Below are 24,487 nucleotides of genomic sequence, written 5' to 3' on the forward strand. Positions count from 1 at the left end.
ATGGCCCAGGAACCCTGGCTTCTGAATCTCCAAACTTATCAATTCCATGAGCTCCTGATATGCTTCCAATAAATCCCTTTCTCGCTCAAGGTAGTCAGCCTGTTTCTGTTGCATACAACCCCACAACCCAAACTGGTATGCTCACAGCAAGGAGCACGTGCAGGCACACCCCTCCCTGTGCTGAGACAAAGCACAGTCTGGCAACCTCTGCCTGCCTCCTGCCAGTTCTGTCTTTAGAGGCCACGTTAGATCAAACAACCTCACAAGCCCTCCCAGGCACGGAGGAAAGTCAGACACTTTGGGGAATGAAACAGACAGACCAATGTCTGGTGTTGCCAGGAACAAGCCAGGGTGGAGGTGTGGGAATCTAGATATGCATGCTCAACCCCCCAAGCTCTAGGTCAGAGTGGAAAAAGAGCTTCTGTCAATACCCTATAAACACACCCTCACATGCTCACACACCAACATAGACCTGAGCACGTGCAAGCACACACACACACACACACACACACACACATCCCTGCATGCCAGGATGATACCTGGGAGCTGGAATGCAGCCTGTGTCTGGCAAGAGTAATTAACACATAAATAGAGCAGGGTCAGGTCTGAGGACTTGTCCTGCTGAGCAGCTTTTTCCCTGCTGTTGACATTCCCAACAAACAAGCCCCATGTTAGTGACTGGGATTATCCAACAAGTGCCCTTTAGGCTGGGAAGATGTGTTCTATTTACTGGACTCCTCCACTCTAGCCTAGTGGCTGGGCTCTCCTGGGCTGTCGTGGATCTACACCTGTGACCTCAGCCCACCGCCACTGGCCACCAAGAGGCAGGAGGTGGGAGCCGAGTAAAGCTGGGGTCTGGGTTGGCTGCAGACGAGATACTGATCTCTGCCACTCCCAGGGCCCCCCAGTCCCAGAGCCACGCCCTGCCCCCCCCCCAACCACTCTGGACAACAGCATCCTGTAAACTCCTGGCTGGGCATGTTGTGTCGCTCAGCCCTGGGGAGCGCCACCTTGCCCTGCCTGGCAACCTAAACATCAGAATGCACTTGAGTCAGAAGAAACTACCCTGGATTATAGGATTAGAGCCCCAGCTCCTCAGCTGGCATCTGAAGGCCCTCTGGTTCCAGCCGGTCTCTCTGGCCTCCTCTCCCTGCTCGACAATACACACATCCTCCTCTCTGGCCACACCACACCCCTCCCTGATTCATTACATATCTTCTGCCCCACGCCCCTACACCTAGAACTCCCTTGCCCCACACCTAGTTACCAGCCCCAAAGCCGCCTCCTGGAAGGTTTCGGAGGGACAGAATCCCTTCTTCTGCCCGTAAGTGGGCCTTACTTGGCCTGTGCTGCCTTGGCTGTGAGGTCCAAGGGCAGGGTTGGAGTCTGATTCACTGCCCGACACCCCGATGGGCACCTGCTGATACCGATACATATTTGTAGAATTGGCAGGAATGAGGTTTCTGATCTTCCTCTGCAGCCACTGGACCCCGGGTTGGGGGGAGGTGAGGGAAGGTGTTCTAACTCTTGGGGAGCCTCACCCATTTTCTGGTAGCTGAGCCTTGCAGAGTTCCCCCCTGGGGCCGTTGGGAGGAAGGTTCAGACCCTGGAGCGGAGCATCTGAGGGTCCAGACCCAGCCTGTGAGAACCCATGAGGCCTGGCTAGAAAGCCGCATTCAGCACACGTCTCGAATGTAGCTGGGATCTGCAGCTCTGAGAGGGACAGGGAGTGACCAGGTCACACAGCCAGCAAATGCAGAGAGGGATCATGGCATCCTGGCTCCAGCCCAGACTGGCTGCCTCCTTCTCAGGAAAAACAGATCTTCCTCCTTGTAACCCTGAGGGCAGCCTGTTTCGTGAGCTCCAAGCATCAAGTCATGGGTCAAGGGGCTGGTCAGCCTCTGATGCCAGCTCCCGAGGGAGGGCTGACACTGAGGCAGGTGTGGGCTGACACTGGTGTCTAGCTCCAAGGGCCTTTCACAGCCAACACGGGGCCAGGGGGGACACCACAGAAGGCAGGGACAGAGCAGCGAGGGTTGGGGGGCTGTGCAGGCGTCCAGATCTCTGCTCTGCCCACAGCTGCTGAGAGGCAGGCACAGCCTGGCACGGCGAAGGTGGCAATCAGCAAGTGATCGCCTGGCTGGGCACCAGGGGAGGGGAGGGGAGCTCAGACTCGTGGGCAGAAAGAACATGCCTCCCCACCGCTGCCCGCCTGGAAGCTGTTGATCTCCCGCAGGGCCCACTGAGCCCAGCTGCTCTGAACCCAGTGGCAAGCGCGGGTCCCACAGAGCCAGCCCTCCTTCCAGGCTGTGCTGGGGTCAGAGTGTGGGCCGGGGGCAGGCCGGGGGTGCAGGGTACAGCAGACCAGGAGTCCACAGGCACAACCACGAAAGCCGCTCAGCATGGTGCTATGGCCACTGCGCCTGTGTTGGTATAGGCTTGGGCACTCCTCGTGTGGTCCCCTGGAACTTGGAGCCACATCCCCACACCGGCACTCGAGTGGAAACCCACCTCGGAGATCACCAGTTCTGCCCCCACTGTTGTTCGGAGGGTGAGTTCATGCAGAGGGTGTCCTGTGCCATCATACCCTTACAGGCAGGGAAGCTGGGTCAGAGTGGGAGGTCCAGGCTGGGGACACCTAGAGACTCATGCTGGGCCACCCCCTCAGTTTCCCCACTGTAGGGGCAGCCCTGCATCCTCAGCCTAGACTGCCCAGCTCGTCTTCTCCTCCTCCTCCTCCTCTTCCTCCTCCCAGCAGATGCACAGAGATGCTATAAATAACAGGGTTGTCTGAGGCCTGAATCCTTGGGCTTTGTACTGGCCCTGCTTTATTTAGGGCCCAGTGGCAGCCAGGCTGAGGACCCCAGGCTGCCCCGGCCTTGTGCTGGGTGCAGGCACAGGCCCAGCCCTCCCATGGAGGTGCTGACAGCTCAATTCCCAGCCCGGGGCCTGCCAGCTCTGTAGCTGGGAACGAGGAAGTGGCAGGTGCAGCCCCGCCAGGTCCCTGTGCCACAGCCAAAGAGGGGCAGAGACGCTGTGGGGGCCAGCAGGAGGGGTGCAGGTAGGACCGGCGTGGGGCAGGGGCTTCAGGGGTCCCCCGCAGACATACTGGTGCCAGAAAGCAGGCCTTGGCTCTCCGGGTCCTCGCTGTCTGGGGTCCCTGCGGGAGGAAAGAAGCTCGGCCAGTCCCAAAGGGGTCAGAAGATGCTTTGGGACCAGGCCCGGGCACAGTCTGCCAGGAAATCCTCTGGGTTCTGTTTGCAAAACAAATTCCAGATCCAACCCCTTCTCACCACCTTCAATGTCACCACCAGGGTCTTAGTACCACTCTCCCCTGCCCCCGTGGCCTCTCTGCCTCAACACTGACTCCCCTACAGCCTGTCCTCAGCACAACAGCCCGAGTGGTGCTTTGACAGTGGAAAGCAGACTGTCTCGGGCTCCTCTGCTGGAAGCCCCAAGCAGCCCCCATCTCACTCAGAGCCAAGACCACAGTCCCTGCAAGGACTCCCCGGACGCTCACGCTCTGGCCCCGTTACTGTTGCCCTCATCCCTAGCACTGTCCCCCTCACTCTTGCTCCAGCCACACTGGCTGCCTTGCCGGTCCTCAAACACATTAGATACATTCCCACCACAGGGCCTTTGCACTGGCTGTTCCCTCTGCCGGGAGCACCTTCCCCCAGACAGCTGCACGGCTCACTCCTCACTTCCCCCAGATCTTTGCTCCAGTGGCACCTGTGCAGTGGGGCTCTCCCTACGATCACCCTATTAAAAATTACAACCTGTTCCCACCTGTCCCTCTCTCCCCTCCTTCCTGTTTTATGTCTCTCCATAGTACTCATCGCCTCAAACATGCTGTATCTTTCACTTTTTCTGTCTCTGTTTTGTCTCTGCTCACTAGACCGTCAGTTTCTATAAGGGCTTGGATGTGGCCTAATGCAAGGGGTGGGGGTACCTGTGCCAAGATGCCAGGCCTGGACCTGGTCTCTCTCCAGGTACAGTGCCGTCAGCAGGAAGCAGCTGCCTCCCAGGACGATGGCGAAGGCGCAGCACAGGAAGCTCTGCTGCAGGCTGAGAAAGCGCTGCAGGTAGGAGTCGGGGCGGCCAGCCCGCAGGGTACTAGAGATCTGCGGAGGAGGTGGGGGGTCTGCCAGGCCCACCAGATCAGCCCCCAGGCCCTCCCCACCCCACACGATCAGACACGCCTTACAAGTCCTATGAGATAGGGGCTGCTGGCGTCTCCCAGTAGGTGACCCACTGTGATCTGAAGCGCCTCTGCTGTCCCCCGGCACCTGGGCACCACCACGGACTGCAAAACACAGGAGCACCGGGGAGCACCCCAAGTGAGGGCATACCCACCTCCTGCTCCCTGCCCGCCGAGGGCCTGCCTGGAGGTGTGACAGGCTGGCCAGGTGAGGGGGACAGGAGGGGAGTCAACAAGCCCCAAGGCCTGAAGCCCCTCCCAGAACATCAGGCCCATCTGAGGCTCATGAAGCTCCCCAGGGCCCCAAGAATGGGGTGTCAAGACCCCTGATCAGGCCACACTCTTGAGAGTTTGCTACTGAACTGGGAAGGGACGGGGCATGGCTGTGACAACAGGGAGTGGCCAGCTCAGGGGCCTGGGAGGCAGCAGTGCAGGCGGGCAGGGTGAAGAGGGGGTGCACAGCAAGTGTCTACATGTGGGGGCTCTTGGGCAGGGACGGCACAGAGGGCTCAGTCCTTCTCTCGGGAACATCAGGCCCCGCTGGGCAGAGACCAAAGGCAGCCTTGCCAGAGAGGCCGAGACTCCGGGGAAGAGGCCGAGGAGGTTAAGAACATGAATTCTTTGGAGTCAGACTGTCTGGGATCCAAAGCAGATCTCCCACCACGAGCTGTGTGACTCTGGGCAAGTTGCTTCACCTTTTCTGCCTCAGTCTCCTCATCCCCAAATGGGGATAATAACATCCCTCCCTCGAGGGTTATGTTCGTTACCATTATTCATCTGGTACCTGGAGGCTTCCTGTGGACACCAGACTGAAATGACATCAACTGAAGCACTTGAACTTGCTGTGCCTCCTGCCCGATGTGCTTTCCCCTCTCTGGTCCAGCTGGAGCAGCTCTATTTGCCATTTAGGACTTACCTTTGGGCCACCTCCTCTGTGAAGCCTTCTCAGAGTTCAAGTACCTGGCCTGAGCTCCCACAGCCTCCAGGTACACCCCTGAGTGAACACATGTCCCCCAGTCTGGGAGGGGTCCTCTTGTTTTCTACCTCCCCTTATTCCCTACACTCTGTAGGCAGCAAAGCCGTCTAATTTCTCTTGGGGTCCCTGGGGTGTAGCAAGACACAAAGCACAGAGGGGACTAGCTGAAAGTTTGCCAACCAAATAAGTCGAGTAGAACCATCTGGGAGGCTGGTCTCAGGAGAAACCCTGCCAGAAGCCAGGGCCAAAGCAGGGGACGGAGGGAGGCAGGGCGCGGGGGTTTGAGCAGAGACCACGTGGCCACACCATCCCAACAGGGCAGCCACAGGGGAACCTCCCACCCTGGAGCCTCATCCTCAAGACCTAGGCGCCCATGATCTGAGCTAATAACAATCAATAATGATAATAATTGCCAACATTTATTGAATGCTTCCTGTATGCATTTTATGTATCAATTTGAACAACCCTTGAGGGAGATATGATTATCACCTGCATTTCACAGATGAGAAAAACCTCCACAGGGCGGGTGGGGGGGGCGGGGGTAGTAAGTGACTTGCCCGGGCCAGGAAATAGCAGGGCTGAGATCTGGTCCCGGGCCTTCTTCCTGCAGGGCCTGGCCTTTTGACCACTCTGCTGTTATGGGCAAGGAGGAGCTGGTGTTTCCAGTGATATTTACGTGTTTGTAATAGGACATTTAGAAAATGGAGAGAAAGATAAAGAGGACAAGTTCATTGCTAGCTCTGCAAATGGGTGGAAGAGTAACAGGAGCTGGCAGAGAGGCTGGGACCATGTAAGCAAAGGTGTAGAGGCAGGAGCCAGGGACGTGATCTCTGGATTCCAGAACACCAGGCGCAGGATTGTGCTGGGCAGGGCAGAGCGGCAGGAGTCACTGTGGGTGACCAGCTGGTCCTGGGCTCACTGGTGCTGAGCCACTCTGTCCAGGCGTTGAGGGAAGCTGGGCCTCTTGCCCACCACTGGGACCTGCCAACAGCCCTGAGGAGGAACTGACCACAGCTTTGCACCTTCCAAAGACTTCCTTCTCACCCCATAATTATGTGATTACTCACGGGTGGCTCTGGGGAGACAGGTAGGGCTTCCTGGAGGGAGGGCCCTGAATGTCCAAAAAGATCCACACGGAAGCTGGGGCTGCTTGGACCCCTCGAATAAGGTCCAGGCAGGCTAGCCCCCTCCTCCCCTCTCAGGAACCCCAACCTGCTGGGCCCAGGCCAGCTGCTGCTGCCGGTGGGGTGGCGGGAGAGGTGGGTCTCCCCCAGCCTGTCCTGGGTCCCCATTGTCTGCATACAGCCAGGGGGCCCAGCAGCAGCTGGAGAGCCCAGGGGGTAATTTTAGAAATGAGAGGCTTTTGGGTTCCCAAAAATCCAGGCTTACTCTATTCTGAGACAAAAACACCTCTGTTTTTGGCTCTCCCTTCTCAGAAGAGCTGTTCCCTTTATAGCCCCGGGCAAAACCAGCGCCAGCCAAGGGCTTGCAGAAAGTCGGAGCAGCAGCCACCAGGTGCAGCCCCCTGGGCTTCGCGCTCAGCCCGTGCTCCAGCCCCCTGGCAGGGCGGGACAGATAAGCGAGCAGATGGCTACCTGGGGGACAGAGGCTGAGCAGAGGGAGAACAGGGAGGGGACAAGCCTCCACGAGAGTCTGGGGAAATCTGCTGAGGAGGTGGGTGAGCGCCCGCTGGCTGGATTCCAGAACCCCAGAGGACAGGCCTGAGAAAGAGGGCGTGGGCTCCCCTCGGCTCTGCTCCCCACGCTGGGGAGTGAGGTGAGCTGGCTCTGGGCCACCAAGGTGGGGCCCAGACCGGCAGCAGGGCTGGCAGGGAGCTGCAGACCCCAGGAGCAGGTTTGGGGAGGGAGGGAGCTCAGGCTTACAGGGAGCCGGACTCTCCAAGGCCCAGCCGTGCCAGGGGGAGGCTGCCACAGGTGAGGCTTGGCTGTGTGACTGAGCCAGACCATTGTCACCAACAGAAGGGGCTGTTGGGAAGTTTGTTAGAAGTGCAGATCCCTGGACCCCAGCACAGACCCACTGAATCGGACTCTGGGGACAGAGGGCCTGGAATCTGACTTGTAACAGGCTCCCCCAAACCTGATTCTTACGCACAATGAAGTTTGAGAGCCACTGGACCAGAGAGCCCCTGAGGTCCCTTCTCCAGAGAGAATCTGGGTTCTCGCCTTGTGGATAAGGCACCAGAGGAGCAGTACCCTACGGCAGGACTGATCTGGGGCCGGGAGGGGCCCCCACATCCCCCACTCAGGAATATGCATGATGCAGGAGTTAGCGCTTTTCATCCTGACAGCCTGGGGCGTAACTGGTAGGTTACCATCCACCTATTGTGCAACTGGAGAAACCAAGGCCCAGAGAGGCTCACTCACCTGGCCAGGGTCACACAGCTAATGAGTGGCCAGGCTGGGAGTGGAAGCAGATGGCAGGCTGCAGAGACCTCCCACCTGGGCTCTGACCCACCCTCAGGTTCCAACCTCCCAGAGACCTGCAGTCTCCACACCTGTTTTCCTGTTAGCCCCTCTTGGCTTCCTTTGCAGCCCAGAGCTGTTCACCTGACCGTCCCCCTCTCCTTAGCTCCCTGCACACACACACCCCAGGCCTCCTCACACCCTCGGGCCCCTGCCCAAAGAGAAGCTCATCTCCTGCCTCAGGAGCAAGTGCAGGCCAACAAAGGGGACCATCCTGTGGCACACCCCTGTCCCCACACACTTCCTGCCCTTGCTTTGCACCGAGGCTACTTCCTCCCACAGCCCTGGATCCCACCCCTGCTCACCAGCCCCAGGGGCCCTCTCTCTCCAGCATTCTCCCCTCCCCGTGCCCTGGAGGCTGCCTGGCCCCAACTCTTGAACAGCAACGCCAGCTTCCCATAACCTGCCAACTGCCACCACCATCTTCTCTCTTGTCAACACAGCTCCTTGAGGGAGCTGCCCACACTCCAGGTCCTCCTTCCCCTCCCACTGCCACCTCTCCCTGCTCCAAGCTGGCCTCTGCCCCTCCGCTGCACAGAAGGGGTCCCCACCACCTGCCTCCTCCCCGGGAAACAGCAACCTGGGGGAACCAAACTCCAGAAAGCCAAGCTTTGGTCAAGGGGCTCCAGGATGGTAGGGAGTGGGCGGCAAGAAGCCTAGCTGGGGTGGTGGGCCTTGCTCAGCTTTGGGAGCTGGAGGTACCAAGCCAGAAAAGGACCACAGGGAGCCCGGGGGTGGGCTGGATCCAGCCAGCTCCCCAGACAGGTCAAACTATCCGGCTGGCCGGCTCCTAACTCCCCTCCCCAACACCTCCCTTTTCCCCCTCCCACCCCTCCTCTTAGTTGTACAGAGAGCCCGGCTCTGCCAGGTTAATCATTCTTGCAAACATAGACACCGGGGGGACACAGGCGCAATCTTCACATATCTGTGGGGCTGTCATGTGGAAAAGGGAGTCGCGCAGCAGGGGGCAGGCGGAGGACGCTGCGGGGGGCAGGTTCAGCTCCCTTGGAACCGCCTGAGAGAGAACAAGCTATGTTGGGGCGGGGGGGGGGAGGGCTGTTAATCTCCCTGCGTCTAAAAGCCGACAATCCCACGAGTGGGAACACGTGCCAGTGCTCTCCCGTTTGCTGAGGGCTTTCCTGCAGGTTGCCTCCCTCGCCCCACCCGGCAGGTTGCAACTACCCCTTTTTATAGACTGGGAAACTGAGGCCCAAGGCCATTCTGCAGCTCTGTGGCTGAGTGTGGGCTGGAGCCCAAGTCTCCTGTCTGAAGGGAGGGGCAGAGACCTGCCAGCCCTGCGGCTGACACACTCACCCAGGAGCCAAAGCCAGGGCGGCCACGGGGAGGGCCAGACATCCCGACAGGGAGTGAGCCTCCTGTCAACAGTAGTATTCAAGGAAGTCTTGTCGACTCATTGGCTATACATCCCCATAGCCTTTCAAACTCAGATTCTAGGACACCAGGATTTCTTTGGGGGCTAGAAGATGAGAAGGTGGGACACTGGGTCACTGGGAATCCTCGCCAGCATTCTCGGTGCCAGGCCCTGGGCAAAGCTTCACATGAATAATCTCATTTCCCCTCCCAGCAATCCATGAGATAGGTACTGTTGTCACTCCCATTTTCCACACAGGGAAACTGAGGCTCAGAGACACACAGTGACTTGCCTAAAGTCACACAGCTTATAAGTGGCAGGACCAGGGCTGAAAGCTGGGTCTGTTGCCTGATTCCAGGCTCATGCCCCAGCACTGAACTGCCCTCAGGACAGCTCCCGGTCCACTGCCAGGCTGCTCCGGTTCCCTTGTGGCCAGCACTGGACTGTGCCAGGTTGCCAGGAGGTAGTGGGAGGGCTCTCGGGGTGCTCCCAGGCCTGGGAGCCTGTGTCACCTACAAGGGCACAGCCCCTCACAGTGTTCAAAGTCCTCCCCTGTGTGTCTCCCAGAAGGGGGAAGGGAGGAGGGACGAAGGGCGTGAGGCTCAGGGAGGGGCCGTGCTGGACTCCGGGCACAGCAAAGTCAAGTGGTCAGGACAGCGTCAGGTCTCATTACAGGCCAAGCCGGCCCCCTGTGTGGCAGCTCATGTCATGGTGGGCTGGAATCAACTGTCCTCAGTGGCCATTGCCCCAAAGCCCATCATCCCCATGTGCACGCCCAGCGTGGAGGCCACGGAGACTTTGCCCAGAAACAGAGTGGCAAAGAGAGAGGGAGGGAAGGAGCCCTGGGAGTCACAGAGCCCAGGCTCCAGTCCTGGCTCAGTGCCTTGGTGCTGTGTAACCTTGGCCCAGGCACCTGCCCTCTCTGAACCTCCATTTGTTCATCTGCAAAATGGTCAGAGGAGATGTTTGAGAGTGTCAGGGAGGCCTCTGGTCCAAGGTAACTGTCCAGTGACCTTGGTCCTCTGCTGAATGGCCTTTGAAGCCCCCCAGCCCCCAAGCTGCTCAGCAGCAGAGGTCCGATCCTGAGCTGGACAGACTCAAGCTGCCCCCAGGACCAGCCCCCCGCCCCGACTCCCACACTTACCAGCAGGATGTCAGCAACCACTGCCCAGTTGCAGGACAGGAGCAGCTCCCCAAGGGCCAGGAATACCTGTGGACAGAGGGTGGCCCGAGTGAGGCTCCCCAGACCCCGCTGTCTCTTCCCAGCTGGAGCCAGGACAGACAGGCTCCGGGGAGGAAGGCATCACCACACTTACTGGGGTGAGCAAAGTCTGAAACAGTTTCTCCACGTCTGGCAGCCTCGAAGGTGGGTAGACAGTACCAGCTGGGGCCAGGCCAGCAGCCATGCCCCAGAGGTGAGCACCCAGCCCCTGGAGTCACCCACTGGGCGCTGGGAGAAGGAAGCCAGGACTTCCAGGCCACTTTTAAAGGTGAGGAAACATACTCCGAGAAGACAAAGGCCAGAAGGCTACTCAGAGCTTGCCCACTCCTTATGTCTTCTCCTCGGGCCTCCATACACCGATAAGGCACCTACTGTGTGCCAGCCAGGCTGCCAGACCCGGGCACCCCACAAATGGCCCCTCCCAGAGCATCCCCATCCCAGACCCCTAGAGCAGCGCGGGGCAGTGAGCAAGGCCTGACACACCCATTGTTCAGGCAGTGAAACTGAGCCCGGTCAAGGCCAGGGTTTGTCTGAGGTCAGCAGCTGGCCCAGGGCGAAGCCAGCCCAGAACACGAGGCTTCCGGCCCCCGTCCAGCACCCACCCCCTACCCTGCTCCCGACAGCCTCCGGTGGCCACAGGCCCTGAACCTCCCCACCTCGTGCCAAGGGATTAGGACAATCTCCATTCCCCTCACTCATGAAGAGTTTAATGAAGCAGCAAGAAGAAAGAGAAAAAAAAAGTCTCATTTTTCAGAGCTTCCAAGAGCTTATTGCCGAGGTGGAATTAGTCATTCCTGGAATCACGGGGCTGTGCCTGGGGCACCCACAGGCCTGATGTCCGGAGGCCTGCGAGCACCAGGGCAGAGGGACCGGAGGACCACTGCCTGAACACCTACTGTGTACGCACTAGGATGTCCACTCCCGATACCCCGTCTAACCCCGTGGGTCAGGCGACATGATACGGCAGATGTCATTACACCCATTTCACTGATGAGGAAGCTCAGGCCCAAGGACACACATCAAGCCACTTCTTGGGGAGCCCCTCACCCCAGTGGCCTGTGCGAGGTGAGGGTGAAGAGGCCATTGTGGGGAAGGCTCCGAGAGCCTCCAGCGGCCACAGCACCTGGTGACGCCGGCACTGGGGAATCAGAGGAAAGCCCAGGATGGGCAGGGGTCCCCAGGGTGGGGGGAGGTGGCACTGGGCAGAGCCCTGAAGGATGGTCGGGATCGGGATGGCCCAGAAGAGCCACCAGCCCAGGCCAGGCCGAGGACCCACGTGAGCAGAGGCAAGAGGCTGGAATGTGCCCACACACTGGGCGGGGCAGGACCCGGCCCAGCTCTGGTGCAGGGAGGGCCGGACAGGCCACGGAGGCCAAGCAGCTTGTGTGTTCTCTCGAACTCCTGCGGCTGCAGTCCCTGGCCCCTGGCACCGAACGGGGAGGCCCTTGAGGGCAGGGTGGGTCTCCCTCAGGCACCCACAGGGCTGGGAATCAGGAAGTTGCTGGCAGGCAGGCCTCAGGCGCGGCCGGGTGGCGCAGACCTACATTCCAGCTTGACAGGGTCTGCCAGCCGGCCTCCTGGGGCCACATGAAAGCCCTGCCCGACTCTTACCCACCCTCCCAGGTGACTCCTTCTGGGCCAGCTGCACCTGTAGGAAGCCCTCTCCTCTCCTGACACCTGCAGCTTGCCCCTGTGTCCCCTCCCTGCGCACTGTACAGGCACCACCCCCCCCAAGCCATGTGGCCACGTGGCCTCCCGTTTCACCTCTCCCCTGCCGCCCCACGCCCTCAGGACATACTGAAATACACCTTTTCCTTCCTCCAGCTGGAGCAGGGTGGATCCCGACCCCAAAATAGAGCCCGTCAGAGGGAGGGCACAGCCACAATGGGGCCTTTCAGGCTGAACACGCCACCCGAGGATGCCAGGTTTCCTCAGACACACCTGGAAACCGGCACTGTGCCACCAAATCCTCGGTCTCCACTTGGCGGCTTTGAGGGGCAAAGGGCCCGGCTGGGGAGAGGCCGCCTTCTAATCCCGTAATTACAGAGTCTCCTGAGGCAGCGGCCTGGGCCGCCTCAGCTCAAGGAGAGGCTCTGCAACAAAGGCGTGTGACCTCCCGGGGTGCACGGGCCGGCCCCACCCTGCCTGGCTGACCCTGGGGAGGCCACCGCCCCTGGGCCTCGGTTTCCTCAACTGTATGACGCCGGGGTGGCCCAGATGCGGCGCCGGGCTCCTCCAGCACCGACAGCCGCTGCTCCTTAGGCTGGTGACCTCGCTGTGCCCCAGCGCCATGCACAGGCCGGCGCCAGCTGTGTCCTGGGCTTCAGTGGCTTCCATGACCAATGCAGGCCTGGGCTCCACAGTTAGAAAGCAAAACAAACGCACAAGCAAAAGGGCCCCAGTTTGTAGAATGCAGCTGACTGCTCAAAGCTACTCCTACATGGGTGTCTCATCCCTGCAGTCCCAGGCCCCTCCTGGCCACCCTCTCTTGGATGCCCACAGGCACTTCACACTGACCAGGTGACCAAACATCCTCTCCCCATGTCCTCACACCGCTGTTCCTGCCCTGTGTGGCTTGACAAGCTGCCGGAGCTGCTCTTCTCTGGCTCAGGGACGGCTCCTTGCCCCCTGTCACCCATGCCAGATGCCGGGGGAGGGGGATCCTACCTGCCTTGCTCACCCCCGCACCCCTCCAGTCACTGGTCTTTTCTATTCTGCATCCTAAGTGTCCTCAAACCTTCCTCCTCCTCAGCCCTCTCCTGCTGGCCTGGCCCAGGCCTCCCCTCTCGTGCCTCCTCCCCAGTTTCCCAGGCCCCGCCATCGTCCCAACACCAGCCCGGAGGGGACTTCCAAAAGGGAAATCTGACTCTGTCCGTGTGTCCTCAGGCTGCCCTGCACCCTGACGTAGCTCCCCCGGGCCACAGGGCCTGGGAACGCCGCCCAGAGCCTGAGAAACATGGAGCCCCCAGCCCTGGCCTTTGCCTTTTCAGACCAGGAGGATTTCCCCCTCCCCTGGGGCAGGGATGATGAATATCCTTGGCCTTGGTCACCCCTGGCCAGTGAGGCGTACACACACACACCCATGCTCACACTGTCACACACGGACATGTGCTCACATAACACATGCAACCGCACAGCACACCTACTCAAGGCCACACACACGCACATGAGCTTCAACACACGTGCACAGTCACACATGTGCACACTTACATGGACACTCATAACTTGGCACACACACAAAGAGCACTCAAACTACAAGTACACACATATGCAGGGATGCCATTCAAAATATCAAAACATGGCTCGGTGCTCACACCTGTAATCCTAGCGCTCTGGGAGGCTGAGGCAGGAGGATACCTTGAGCTCAGGACTTCAAGACCAGCCTGAGCAAGAGCAAGACCCCGTCTCTACTTAAAATAGAAAAATTAGCCGGGCATGGTGGCACACACCTGTAGTCCCAGCTACTCGGGAGGCTGAGGCAGGAGGATCACTTTAGCCCAGGAGTTGGAGGTTGCAGTGAGCTGTCATGATGCCACTGCACTCTAACCGGGGTGACAGAATGAGGCTCTGTCAACAACAAAATAAAAGAAACTGAACCCCCATCATCACTCTCTCACCTTAAAAAATATATCAAAACATGCATGGCAAGGGCACCAACCAAACCGACCAGGGCTGCAAATGACTGGCACAGGCCTGCCGGGGTGGACTTGCTGACCACCAGCCTAGCACGTACCCGTACATACTGTGGTCTTATAATAGGCACAGCAAGTTATGTACCCATGCATGTACCCAAACATGTCTGTGCCCTCACACTTGTGCACATACAAGCACGTGAGCATGCACACACTCATACTCCACACACGTACACCTCTCCTGTGTACACCTGCACACACACGTGGGCCTGGGGAGGGAGCAGGGAGGGAGGGGTCACCTGAGTGGTGGGAGGGGCAGTATCTTCAACCTTGGTCCATCTCAGTCTCCCAACGGGGCAGTAACTGATCTCCGAACTGCAAAGAACGGTTTCTAGGCCCCACCAAGAAGGGAGAAAGCAAACGTCCCCCACGGGCCGGGCCCGCAGAGCCTGGGGCAGAGCTGAGACCCGCTCCTCCTCCCTCACAGACCAACTCCCCACCCAGCATGGCTGAGCAGTCAGGACACGGGCCCCAGGACACAGACTGGCCGCCAGCAAGCTGCCGCACTGGCTGGCACACTTTGCCCCTGGGCCTGCCAACCTGTAATTGCAAGGACTGGGATCGGGGCACAAGGGCACCGCCTGGCTTCCAGGGACCGGCAGCAGCCCAGCAACCTGGTGGGCAGACAGGTGGGGAGTGAGGAAGCAAAGGGAACAAAACTCTGCTGTCCTCCTGGAGAATTCAGCTGAGACTGTGGGCTCTCTGGTGGGCTGTGCTGCCCGTCCAAGAGAGACACCTGCTAGATCTTGGGAGGGAGGGAGGGAGCCTGAGAGCAAGGGGGGTGGCCTCTTTCAGGCCATCTGAGGCAGCCCCTGGTAGGGCCTGCTTACTCCAGCCTAGAAAGCAAGAGAAAAAGGGCTCATCCAAGAAGCCCCCCAAGGGCCGAGTCAGGGAAGCGGGAGGAAAGCTCCCCTGAGCCAGGGACCTCCCACAGCCCAGCTTTCTGTGCCACCCCGGCGACTGGAGAACAGATCCCACAGCCGTCCTCTGAATCCTTGGCTGACCTTGACCACAGATACAGGGGACAGACATCCTGGCTGATCCCTGCCAACCACCTCGCAATCTCCACTGTGGGCACCAAACGGGGAGGACACCAGGCCTCCATCCCGGGTCCTCACTGAGGAGTCTTCAAGGCTGGGAAGGACAGCATCCCCTCCCGGCTATAAAGGCCTCAGTGACAGCCACACTGGCTCTGTTCTCTGTGGTTCTGGCCACACCTCTCCTTGGCAAGAAGAGAACTCAGAGTTATCATGATCAAGTTTGGGCTAGAAGGGGCCTAAAGGTCACCGGGTCGACTCCTGGGCAAAGGTGAAAGATTGGGATTGCATCATAGGCCGGGCGCGGTAGCTCACACCTGTGATCCTAGCACTTTCAGAGACCAAGGCAGGAGGATCACTTGAGGCCAGGAGTTCAAGACTAGCTTGAGCAACACAGTGAGCCCCCATCTCTACAAAAAATAGAGAAATTAGCTGATGCTGGAGCCCAGGAGCTTGCGGTTGCAGTGAGCTATGAGGACCCCATTGCACCCTAGCCAGGGCAACACAGCAAGACTCTTATCTAAGAAAAAAAAAAAAAAAAAGAAATTGTATTATAGACTTTCCTCTCCCTCAGAAGCAAAAAATACTAAGTCAGGAAAAAATTGTTTTTCACCAAAGAGAAGAACAAAATCTAATGAAATAAACATTAAATATTGGCAGCCAAGCAAAAAAGCAGATGATTCTGGAACAGAGAGTCTAGCCCTTCTCAGCCCCCATCCCCAAAGCCATTCACCAAAACCTCCCAGATCCAGAGAGAAATGAACCGAGTAGGTGTCTTTACTGAGAGTCAGCAGGGAGAGAGGGGTAAAAGTGGGGGAAGTGAATAATGACAGCAGTCGCTGACATCACTCAAGGCCCCAGGCAGCCCCCATCTCAGAGGGGGATGCACCCAGTAATTATGTAGCATGAACCCTATTATAGAGCATTTACCTGAATCCCAGAAGACGGGGCAGGGCCCAGGTGTTCTAACAAAGACTCCTCACTGCCTCCCTGAGCCCTGCAATTTCCTCGGGTGACAGAAAAGTCTGCAGAGCCTAATGCTCAACTCAAACTACAGCCCCTTTGGAGAAAAGAATGGTCGCTGAAAAGGCAGGAAGAGAGCCAGGACAAAAGTCACCCACACCACACTAAATCAAAGCAAATTCAGAGGCACAGTGGCTCAAGCCTGTAATCCCAAGCACTTTAGGAGGCTGAGGGCAGGGGATCACTTGAGGGCAGGAGTTTGAGACCAGCCTGGGCAACATAGCAAGACCCCATCTCTACCAAAATAAATATACATACATATATTGTTTTAAAGCAAATTCAATATCTGAGCAGAGGTGCCCACACCTCATTAGGGGGAGGCACTCAGCACGTGAACTATGGAAACATGCTGTAGAAAAGGGAGAAGCGAAGGAGGGAGGGAAGAAAAAGAACCCAACCTAGAAAATAGATGAGCAGAGAAGGAGCAGGACATTCCTTATTTTGCTTCAAAGTACAAAACAATACGATAAGAATATTAATTCAATAAAGAAAGAGCTCAAGGATGAAATGAACATCCCAGCGGATGAGATAGAAAGGGAAACACAGACCTAAGGAAAGAAATGGGGGAGCAAAATAAACTAAACAAATAAATTACAGAACAAATAAATTAAAAATAGCTAGAAACAGAATAGGCACCAATGAAAGTAGAATTGCTGATATAGAGAAAAGGCTTGAGACACTCTCACTGACTGGTGATTTTTAAAAAGACAAAGAGAATACAGTTTTTAGAGAGAAGCAAGTGATGGAGAAGACAGAAACACTACGATCGGGGCTGGGGCTGAGCCAGGCAAGAAGGCACCAGGGCACAAACTGCTCCCTCTCCGGGTTGCACAAGGAAGGACAGGTCGGTCCCCAGGAATGAGAGCAATGCCTCCTGCCATCTTGCCCCCTGGATGTCTTGCTGGCCTCACCCTAGTCCCGGCCCTGAACATGATCCAACCAAGTGAAAAACTGGACAAGTAAACATAAGAAATATTCAAAGAGAGAAATGGGGAAGGGGTTACTCAATGGTGATTCCACAGATCGGAAGAACTCGGTAATGAGGAAATTTTGGTATGATATGGAATGTTTAACATTTCGACATAACCTAACTGGGGTAAGCAGCTCCCGACGTGGCTCCTTGTACTCTCCTCTGGGGCTGGACCTAGCGACTTGCTTCTAGTGAGTAGAATATAGCAAAAGTGATGGCATATCACTTCTGTGATTAGGTCATATAAGTGACTTCCTTCAATAGGCTCTTTTAGTGTCTTCTCAGCCTGCACACTTTACTGAAGCGAGTCACGGTGCGACAGAGGTCCACGTGACAAGGAACTGAGAGCAGAATCCAGCCAACAGCCAGCAAGGAACTGAGGCCTTCAATCCAAGGATGTGGATGGCGCCAGCAACCAAGTAAGCTTGGAATCAGATTCTTCCCCAGCTGAGCCTTCAGATGAGACCACAGACCCAACACCTTAATTGCAGCTTTCTGAGAGACCATGAAGCATAAGACCCAGCTAAGCTATGCCTGGATTCATGATCCACATAACCGGTGAGAACACGAAGGTGTGTTGCTTTAAACTGCTCAGTGTCGGGGTGATTTGTTACACAACAACAGATGACTAGTACACCAGCTGATATTTTGAATTTCAAGAATAAATCATGAAATCTTCAGGTATCCAGATGAATCAACATTAAGGATTTTTAAAAATCGAGCTAATGTGGCCGGGCGCGGTGGCTCACTCCTGTAATCCTAGCACTCTGGGAGGCCGAGGCGGGCGGATTGCTCGAGGTGAGGAATGTGAGACCAGCCTGAGCAAGAGTGAGACCCCGTCTCTACTAAAAATAGAAAGAAATTATCTGGCCAATTAAAAATATATATAGAAAAAATTAGCTGGGCATGGTGGCGCATGCCTGTAGTCCCAGCTACTCAGGAGGCTGAGGCAGGAGGATCGCTTAAGTCCAGGAGATTGAGGTTGCTGTGAGCTAGGTTGATGCCATGGCACTCACTCTAGCCCAGGCAACAAAGCGAGACTCTGTCTCAAAAAAAAAAAAAAAAAAAAAAATCAAGCTAATGTTATTGTCCACAGCTATATTTGATAACAGAAGACAACCCAGCAAATGTTTGCAAAGTGCTGAGGAAAAGAAAAGGTGACCCAGGAATATTTCACCCAATATGATGTTGTTCAAGTAAAGAATCAAAGAAGGGAAGACAATCTCAAACATGAACGAACCAAAGCAATACAAACTCTCTCACCTTTTGGCTGGGGGGGGAGGGAGGTGGGGAGGAGGTGAAAAAACTGCTTAACCACAAAATCTACCCAGTTATGAGTTGAAGCAAAATAAATAACTCAGCAGCAGTGCAGAATCCATATAAACAGACTAATAATAAGTATTGAATCTATTTAAATATGGGGCAACTATTAAACAACTGCAAGGATTATTCTTCAAGAACAGACTGTGAATGTTCCAAATCTAGGAAAATGTAAAAATAATAATATAACTGACAAAAATCAGGAGGCTGGGGAAGGAAGGGGGAGAAGGGGTATAACGAGGCTGGTGTTCTCTTTTCCAGCTAGTATTCGTCAGTGAGTCCAAAGTTTTGCAATTAATTCAAACTTAATTCCTTTGATTTTACTTCAGTTTCTTCAGGTAGATTCAAACAAATTAATTGAAAATATTATGATTCTATTTCTATGAAATGTCCAGAATAGGCAAATCTATAGATTTAGTAGCTGCCTAGGGCCAGGGCTGGTGGTGGGGGTCGGGGTGGGGAGAGAGAGACCGGGGGAAGTGAGGAGCAACTGAAGGTTCTTTCCGGGGGGGGGGGGGGGGGGGATGAAAATGTTCTAAAACTGATTGTGGTGAAGGTTGCCCAACTGTGTGAATATACTGAAAACCATTGATCTGCACACTTTAAATAGGTCAATTGTAGAATATATGGCTTATATCTCAATAAATCTGTTTTTAAAAATTACACTATCATATGACCTCGGTTTAATAAAAATATTTCTAACTAACCATATGTGTATAGAGAGAGACGCATACAGAATGATGGGTGCCTAATTAAATAACAAATGTGGAAGCAAACAGGCCAAGATGCTAAGAGTAGCTTGTTTTCTTGTTTGTTTGTTTGTTTGTTTGTTTTTGTTTGTTTGTTTGTTTTTGTTTTTTTGTGAGACACGGCCTCCCTGTGTCACCTAAGCTGGAAAGCAGGGGCACAATCATAGCTCACTGCAGCCTCGAACTTCTGGGCTCAAGCAGTCCTCCTCCCTCAGCCTCCTAAATAGCTGGGACTATAGGCATGTGCCACCATGCCGGCTATTTTTTTAAGCACAGGCTAGTCTCAAACTCTCGGCCTCAAGCAATCTTCCCACCTCAGCTCCCCAAAGTGATAGGATTACAGGCATGAGCCACCATGCCCAGCCAAGAGTAGCTACTTCTTAAAGATGACAATATGAATAACTGTGATTTTCCTCTTTGTGCTTTTCTGCCTTTGCTTGTTTTTTTTTTTTTTTAGTGTCCTCCAAATAAAATTATAAAAGTCATTTGAGGCTGGACACAGCTAGAACTAGGCTGAGGCAGGAGGATCGCTTGAGCCCAGGAGTTCCAGGCTGCAGTGAGCTATGATCACACTACTACACTCCAGCCCAGGCAACAGAGCAAGATCCTGTCTCAAAAAAAAAAAAAAAAAAAAAGCATTTGACACAGTGTGGCAGATTGAATTGTTGGTCCCAGCCTTGGACCTTACTGGTGGCATCACACAGCACACCCTGAAGTGTGGAATGCCTCCAATTCTCAGGTCTCCTCTTTTCCATCTGTGTTCACTCCCTTGGTGACCTCATTCAGTCGCAAGGCTTTAAATAACCAACCTAGACCTCTCTCCCGAACTCTAGACTCATATATATTCAACTGCCTCTCTTTTTTTATTTTGTTTTTTGAGACAGAGTCTCGCTCTGTTGCACAGGCTAGAGTGCCTTGGCATCATCATAGCTCACAGCAACCTCAAACTCCTGAGCTCAAGTGATCCTCCTGCCTCAGCCTCCCAAGTAGCTGGGACTACAGGTGCAAGCCACCATGCCCGGCTAATTTTTTCTATTTTTAGTAGAGACAGGGTCTCCCTCTTGCTCAGGCTGCTCTTGAACTCCTGGATTACAGGCGTGAGCCACCGCGCCTGGCCCCAACTGCCTCTTAACATGTCCAGTTGAATGTCCTAAGCAGCATCTCAAATTTAACAAGTCTAACATGGAACTCGTAATCTCACCCTCTCCAAAAGAACCCCCCGCCCCTCCCTCCATCTTCCCCATCTCAGTGAGCGGCCACTCCATGTTTCCTTCCAGTTGCTCAGGCCAAAAACGCTGGAGTCACCCTCAAGTCCTCCCTTTCTTTCACACTTCACACCCAATTTTTCAGGAAATCCTGTTGATTCTGCTTCCAAATACCCAGAATCTGATCTCTACTCCACACTTCCTCCATAACTACCAGAGTCCGGGCCACAACCATCTCTTGCAGGTATCATTGGGAAACCTCCTGACTGCTCTCCTGTCCTGCCTTTGCTCTCTTCCATTCTACCCTCAACACAGCAGCCAGAGAGCTCCTGTTAAACCGCGTGGGCCACAATCACAAAATGGCCCAAGCTGATCCTCACACCTTTGCACCTGGTCCCCTCCCACGGGGAACCTGGGCTGGCCCTACACCTTGCTTTGACCAATAAAATAAGGCAGAAGGGATGCTATTTGAGTTCCTGGTCTGGACCTTAAGGGACTTTGCAATTTCCACTTTTGCTGTCTTAGAATGCTGCCCCAAGACCACCGTGTAAGGAGGCTGGTCTAGCCTAGCGGAAAATGAGCAGCCGTATGGAGAAGAACTGAGGGGACCCCGCTGACGGCCTGACTTGAGCAAGGCCAGCGTGAGCACTCCAGCCCAGCCGATAGCCCAGGTGAAGGTGGCCACGTGAGTGAACATAGGCAAAACCAGCAGAGGAGACATCCAACCAAGCCATCCAATCCTAAGAAATAGTGAATCATTGTTTCAAGACACTAAGTTTTGGGGTGATTTGTTACGCAGCAATAGATACCTGATACAAACCATAAGTCAGATCATTTCACTTGCATGCTAGACGCCCTCTAATGGTTTCCCCGTCACTCACATTTGAAGCCAAAGCCACAGACGTACAAGGCCCTATACGATCTGCACCCCCCTCCCCCATCGCCATCTCCTCTGACCTCATCTCCTCTGCTCTTCCCGGCTCAGCCCATTCGGCCACCTTTCCTCAAACACACCAGCCACGCACTGTCCCCCAGGGCCTTGGCACTGGCTGTCGCCCCCACACGCAGGGCTCTTCCAGCCTCACCTTACGTGTGCACGGCTCCTGCTGTCACTTGCGTCTGGTGGCTACTGCAGCGTCACCATCTCGGCAAGGCCCCTCCCTCCAACGCCTGGCACTGCCCCCACTGCTCTCCTTGTCCCCTTTGCCTGCTCTGTTACTCTCCACAGAACTCATTCCCATCGAACATGCTACAGGCTGAGGATCCCCAATCCGAAAATCTGAAATCCAAAATGCTCCAAATTTGAAACTTTCTGAGCACTGATGTGATGCTCAAAGGAAATGCTCATTGGAGCATTTCGGATTTTGGATTTTCGGATTAGGGATGCTCAACCAGTAAGTACAATGCAAATATTCCAAACCCTGAAGAATTCTGAAATTTTCTGGTCCCCAGCATTTCAGATAAGGGACGCTCAACCTGTATTTATCTTATGTGTTTATTACATAAATATTTTTGCCTGTTTTGTTCAATGCTGTACCCCAGTGCCTGGGACTGTGTCTGGTACACAGGAAAAATGTGATGAGTGGACGTTGCTGCTCCTCCAGGCGGAGGCCTGCCTCCCAGCCACCTCGCCATGGCCTCAGCTCTGCCCCCTTGGGGCCTCAGACATCACTGCTTGCTCAGTCCAGGAGGCCAAGCAGGGCTTTGAGGGTGAGCAATTGCCCCTTAGTTTTCTCACCTGTGAAACCAGAAGAGCAGCATGGAACTAGAGAGCCACACCTGGGGGCCTTTGCAGCCGTTGCACAGACGCTGTTCCCTCCAATTGCAGACGTCAGCAGGACCCAGGGCACAGTGGAGGAGGAGCCCCCAGGGACCATGGCCGACTGTATTCTCCAAAGACAGCCACGGCAATATTTCCAATCCCACATGCTCTCTCAGATCACGGATCCTCCCATCAAAAGATGGAGTCCATTTCCTCACCCCATTCATCTGAGCGGGAAGCTGTGGCCCAAGCAAAGAATAGAATGCAGCAAAAGTGTAACTTTCAAGGATAACTTTCAAGGGTAGGTCATAAAAGGCAATACAGCTTCACCTGGCTCTGTCTCAGGATGTTCCTTGGAACCTGGCCACCATGTCATGAGGAAGCCCAGCCACGTGGAGAGGCCGGGGGCAGGTGTTCAGCCAATAGCTCCAGCTTAGGTCTCAGCCAGTAGCATCAACCGCCAGACAGCCCCAGCCTTTGATCATCCATCCCCTCCATCCTGCCTACTAACACCAAGCGGAAAACAGACAAGTCATCCCCTCTCGCTCCTGAGCCTTGCTCAAACTGCAAATTTGTGAGCAAAGGAAATGTTTCTGTTCTTTTAAGCCGCTAAGTTTTGTTACCTATCCGTACTAACTAGAACTGGCTCAGAAGTTCGTTTATCTGCTCAATGAAACCAAGAGGTTTCTAGTTAGTAACACTCCCATTTTATAGCTGAGAAACTGAGGCTGAGCAAGGTTGAGATCTTGCCCTAGGTCACACAGCCAGCAAGGAAAGAAGCAGGAACGACATCCAGCTCTTTCAGACACCTCACTGCGTGCTTTCTCCCACACCCCGGCTCCTGTCCCCCCATTGTGACCACAGAGCCCACCCAAGGGGGGATTGCCAACGTTCAGCCACATCCTCCAGCCCCCCGGTCAGCGATGGTGGAGCCCCTACCTCTGGCTCGGTCCCTCCTCTGAGCACAAACCCCTTCTCCTCTAAAGGGCAGCGGCTCTGGGAAGAAGGCCAAGGAAGGGGGTGCAAGCCAAGACCTGCTGCGTGTGTGTCTGGACCCTAATTAACAGCCGGGAAGTCCACTTCCCTTGCCAAGGGGACTGGAAAGATGGAAGAGATGGAACCCTCTGAGCCTGCAGGTGGCCACAGGGCCTGGGCTCCCCCAGGGAAGGCCCCAGACCAGACTTTATAGGCTCAGAAAACCTCATTTCTTTGAAACAGGCAGCACAATTTGGCCCCTACTTCGGGAAATCTGGGAGCAAACACACTGTGCTGCCAAAACCCCCTCCTTCCCACACAATGCAGTTATAGCCACAAAATTAGCAGGAGAACAGCTATACTCGGCCACAGATACACATGTGCGTGCACGTCCCACGCAATTATCTGCATGTCCTGATACACGTGTACGTGCACACTCATGCACAGATGAGTATACAGAACAGCACACGTGGACTCACTCGTACACACCATGCACATATAGGTACACAAATTAACATGAATATGCATGTGCACATAATAGGCATTTAGCATGAATACACACGGCCTCAGAGATGTATACCTACAAAAGCACACATATACACACTCATATTCACAGACCCGAATACATTCACTCTTAGATGTGTGCACACTAGCACACACTAGCACGCATGCCCACCCTCCCATGGGCCCTTCCCAAGCAGAGCACAGAGCCTATCTTCCCAGGACTTGCTCCTTCAGCAGCAGAGATGGTGCAAGAAAGTCTTGGATTCCTGCAGTCTGAGAAGGGAAGTGATGGATTGATGGATGGGTGGGCGGGTAGAAGAGGATAAAGTGACTGTTCCTATCTTGAAGCCCAACGAGAGCCAATTCCGCAGCCCCCTTTGGACACCCTTTCTAATGCTGACCCCTTAGTCCCCCAAAACCTAATGACATCCATGGTGGTGGACTGCAGCCAGTCCCCACCCACTGAAGTATCAGAGATGATGCCAAGTCCCCTGGACTTCAGTCTCTGGTATCCAATTCTCTGCTAACACCTCCTCTTGGATGTCAGCCTCCCCCGCAAACTCAGAATGTACAAAACCAAGCTGTTGATCTTCCCCCCAAACACCCACTGCTCCGGCTCACTTTCCTATCTCAGTTAACAGCCTCTCCCTCCTTCCAGCTGCTGAGGCCGGTATCCTAGAACTCATCTCTGACTCCTCTTTCTCTCATACTCTGCATGGAACCCATCGGGAAATTCTGACAGCTCTGCCTTCAAAATAGATCTGCACCCACCTCTCACCACCCCCACTGCTGCCACTCTGGTCCAAGCCCCTTCCCCTCACTTCTCACCTGCATTCTGGCGACAGCCTCTACCTCTGCCCTTGCCCCCAGGTCCATTCCCAAGAGAGCAGCCAGAGTGATTCTATTAAACATAAGCCAACAATAGAAAAACAACTGAGAAAAATCAATGAAACCAAAAAGTTCGTTCCTTGAAAAGATCGGCAAAACTAACAAACC

General features: G+C 55.1%; 1 protein-coding gene across 1 annotated transcript in view; it reads right to left on the minus strand.

The window, feature by feature from the left end:
- Nucleotides 1–3,067: 3,067 nt before the first annotated feature.
- SPNS3 (SPNS lysolipid transporter 3, sphingosine-1-phosphate (putative)) overlaps nt 3,068–24,487 on the minus strand; it is a 52,000-nt gene continuing 30,580 nt past the window's right edge. Inside the window, exons 10-13 of the mRNA XM_069483445.1 lie at nt 10,177–10,242; nt 4,208–4,306; nt 3,953–4,124; nt 3,068–3,160 (exon numbers count right to left, since the gene is read on the minus strand). Coding sequence (XP_069339546.1) covers nt 3,087–3,160; nt 3,953–4,124; nt 4,208–4,306; nt 10,177–10,242 — 411 coding nt within the window. The 3' untranslated portion in view covers nt 3,068–3,086. The remainder of the gene's footprint in view (nt 3,161–3,952; nt 4,125–4,207; nt 4,307–10,176; nt 10,243–24,487) is intronic.

The sequence above is a fragment of the Eulemur rufifrons genome, chromosome 9 (assembly GCF_041146395.1).
Source record: "Eulemur rufifrons isolate Redbay chromosome 9, OSU_ERuf_1, whole genome shotgun sequence".
Lineage (NCBI taxonomy): Eukaryota > Metazoa > Chordata > Mammalia > Primates > Lemuridae > Eulemur > Eulemur rufifrons.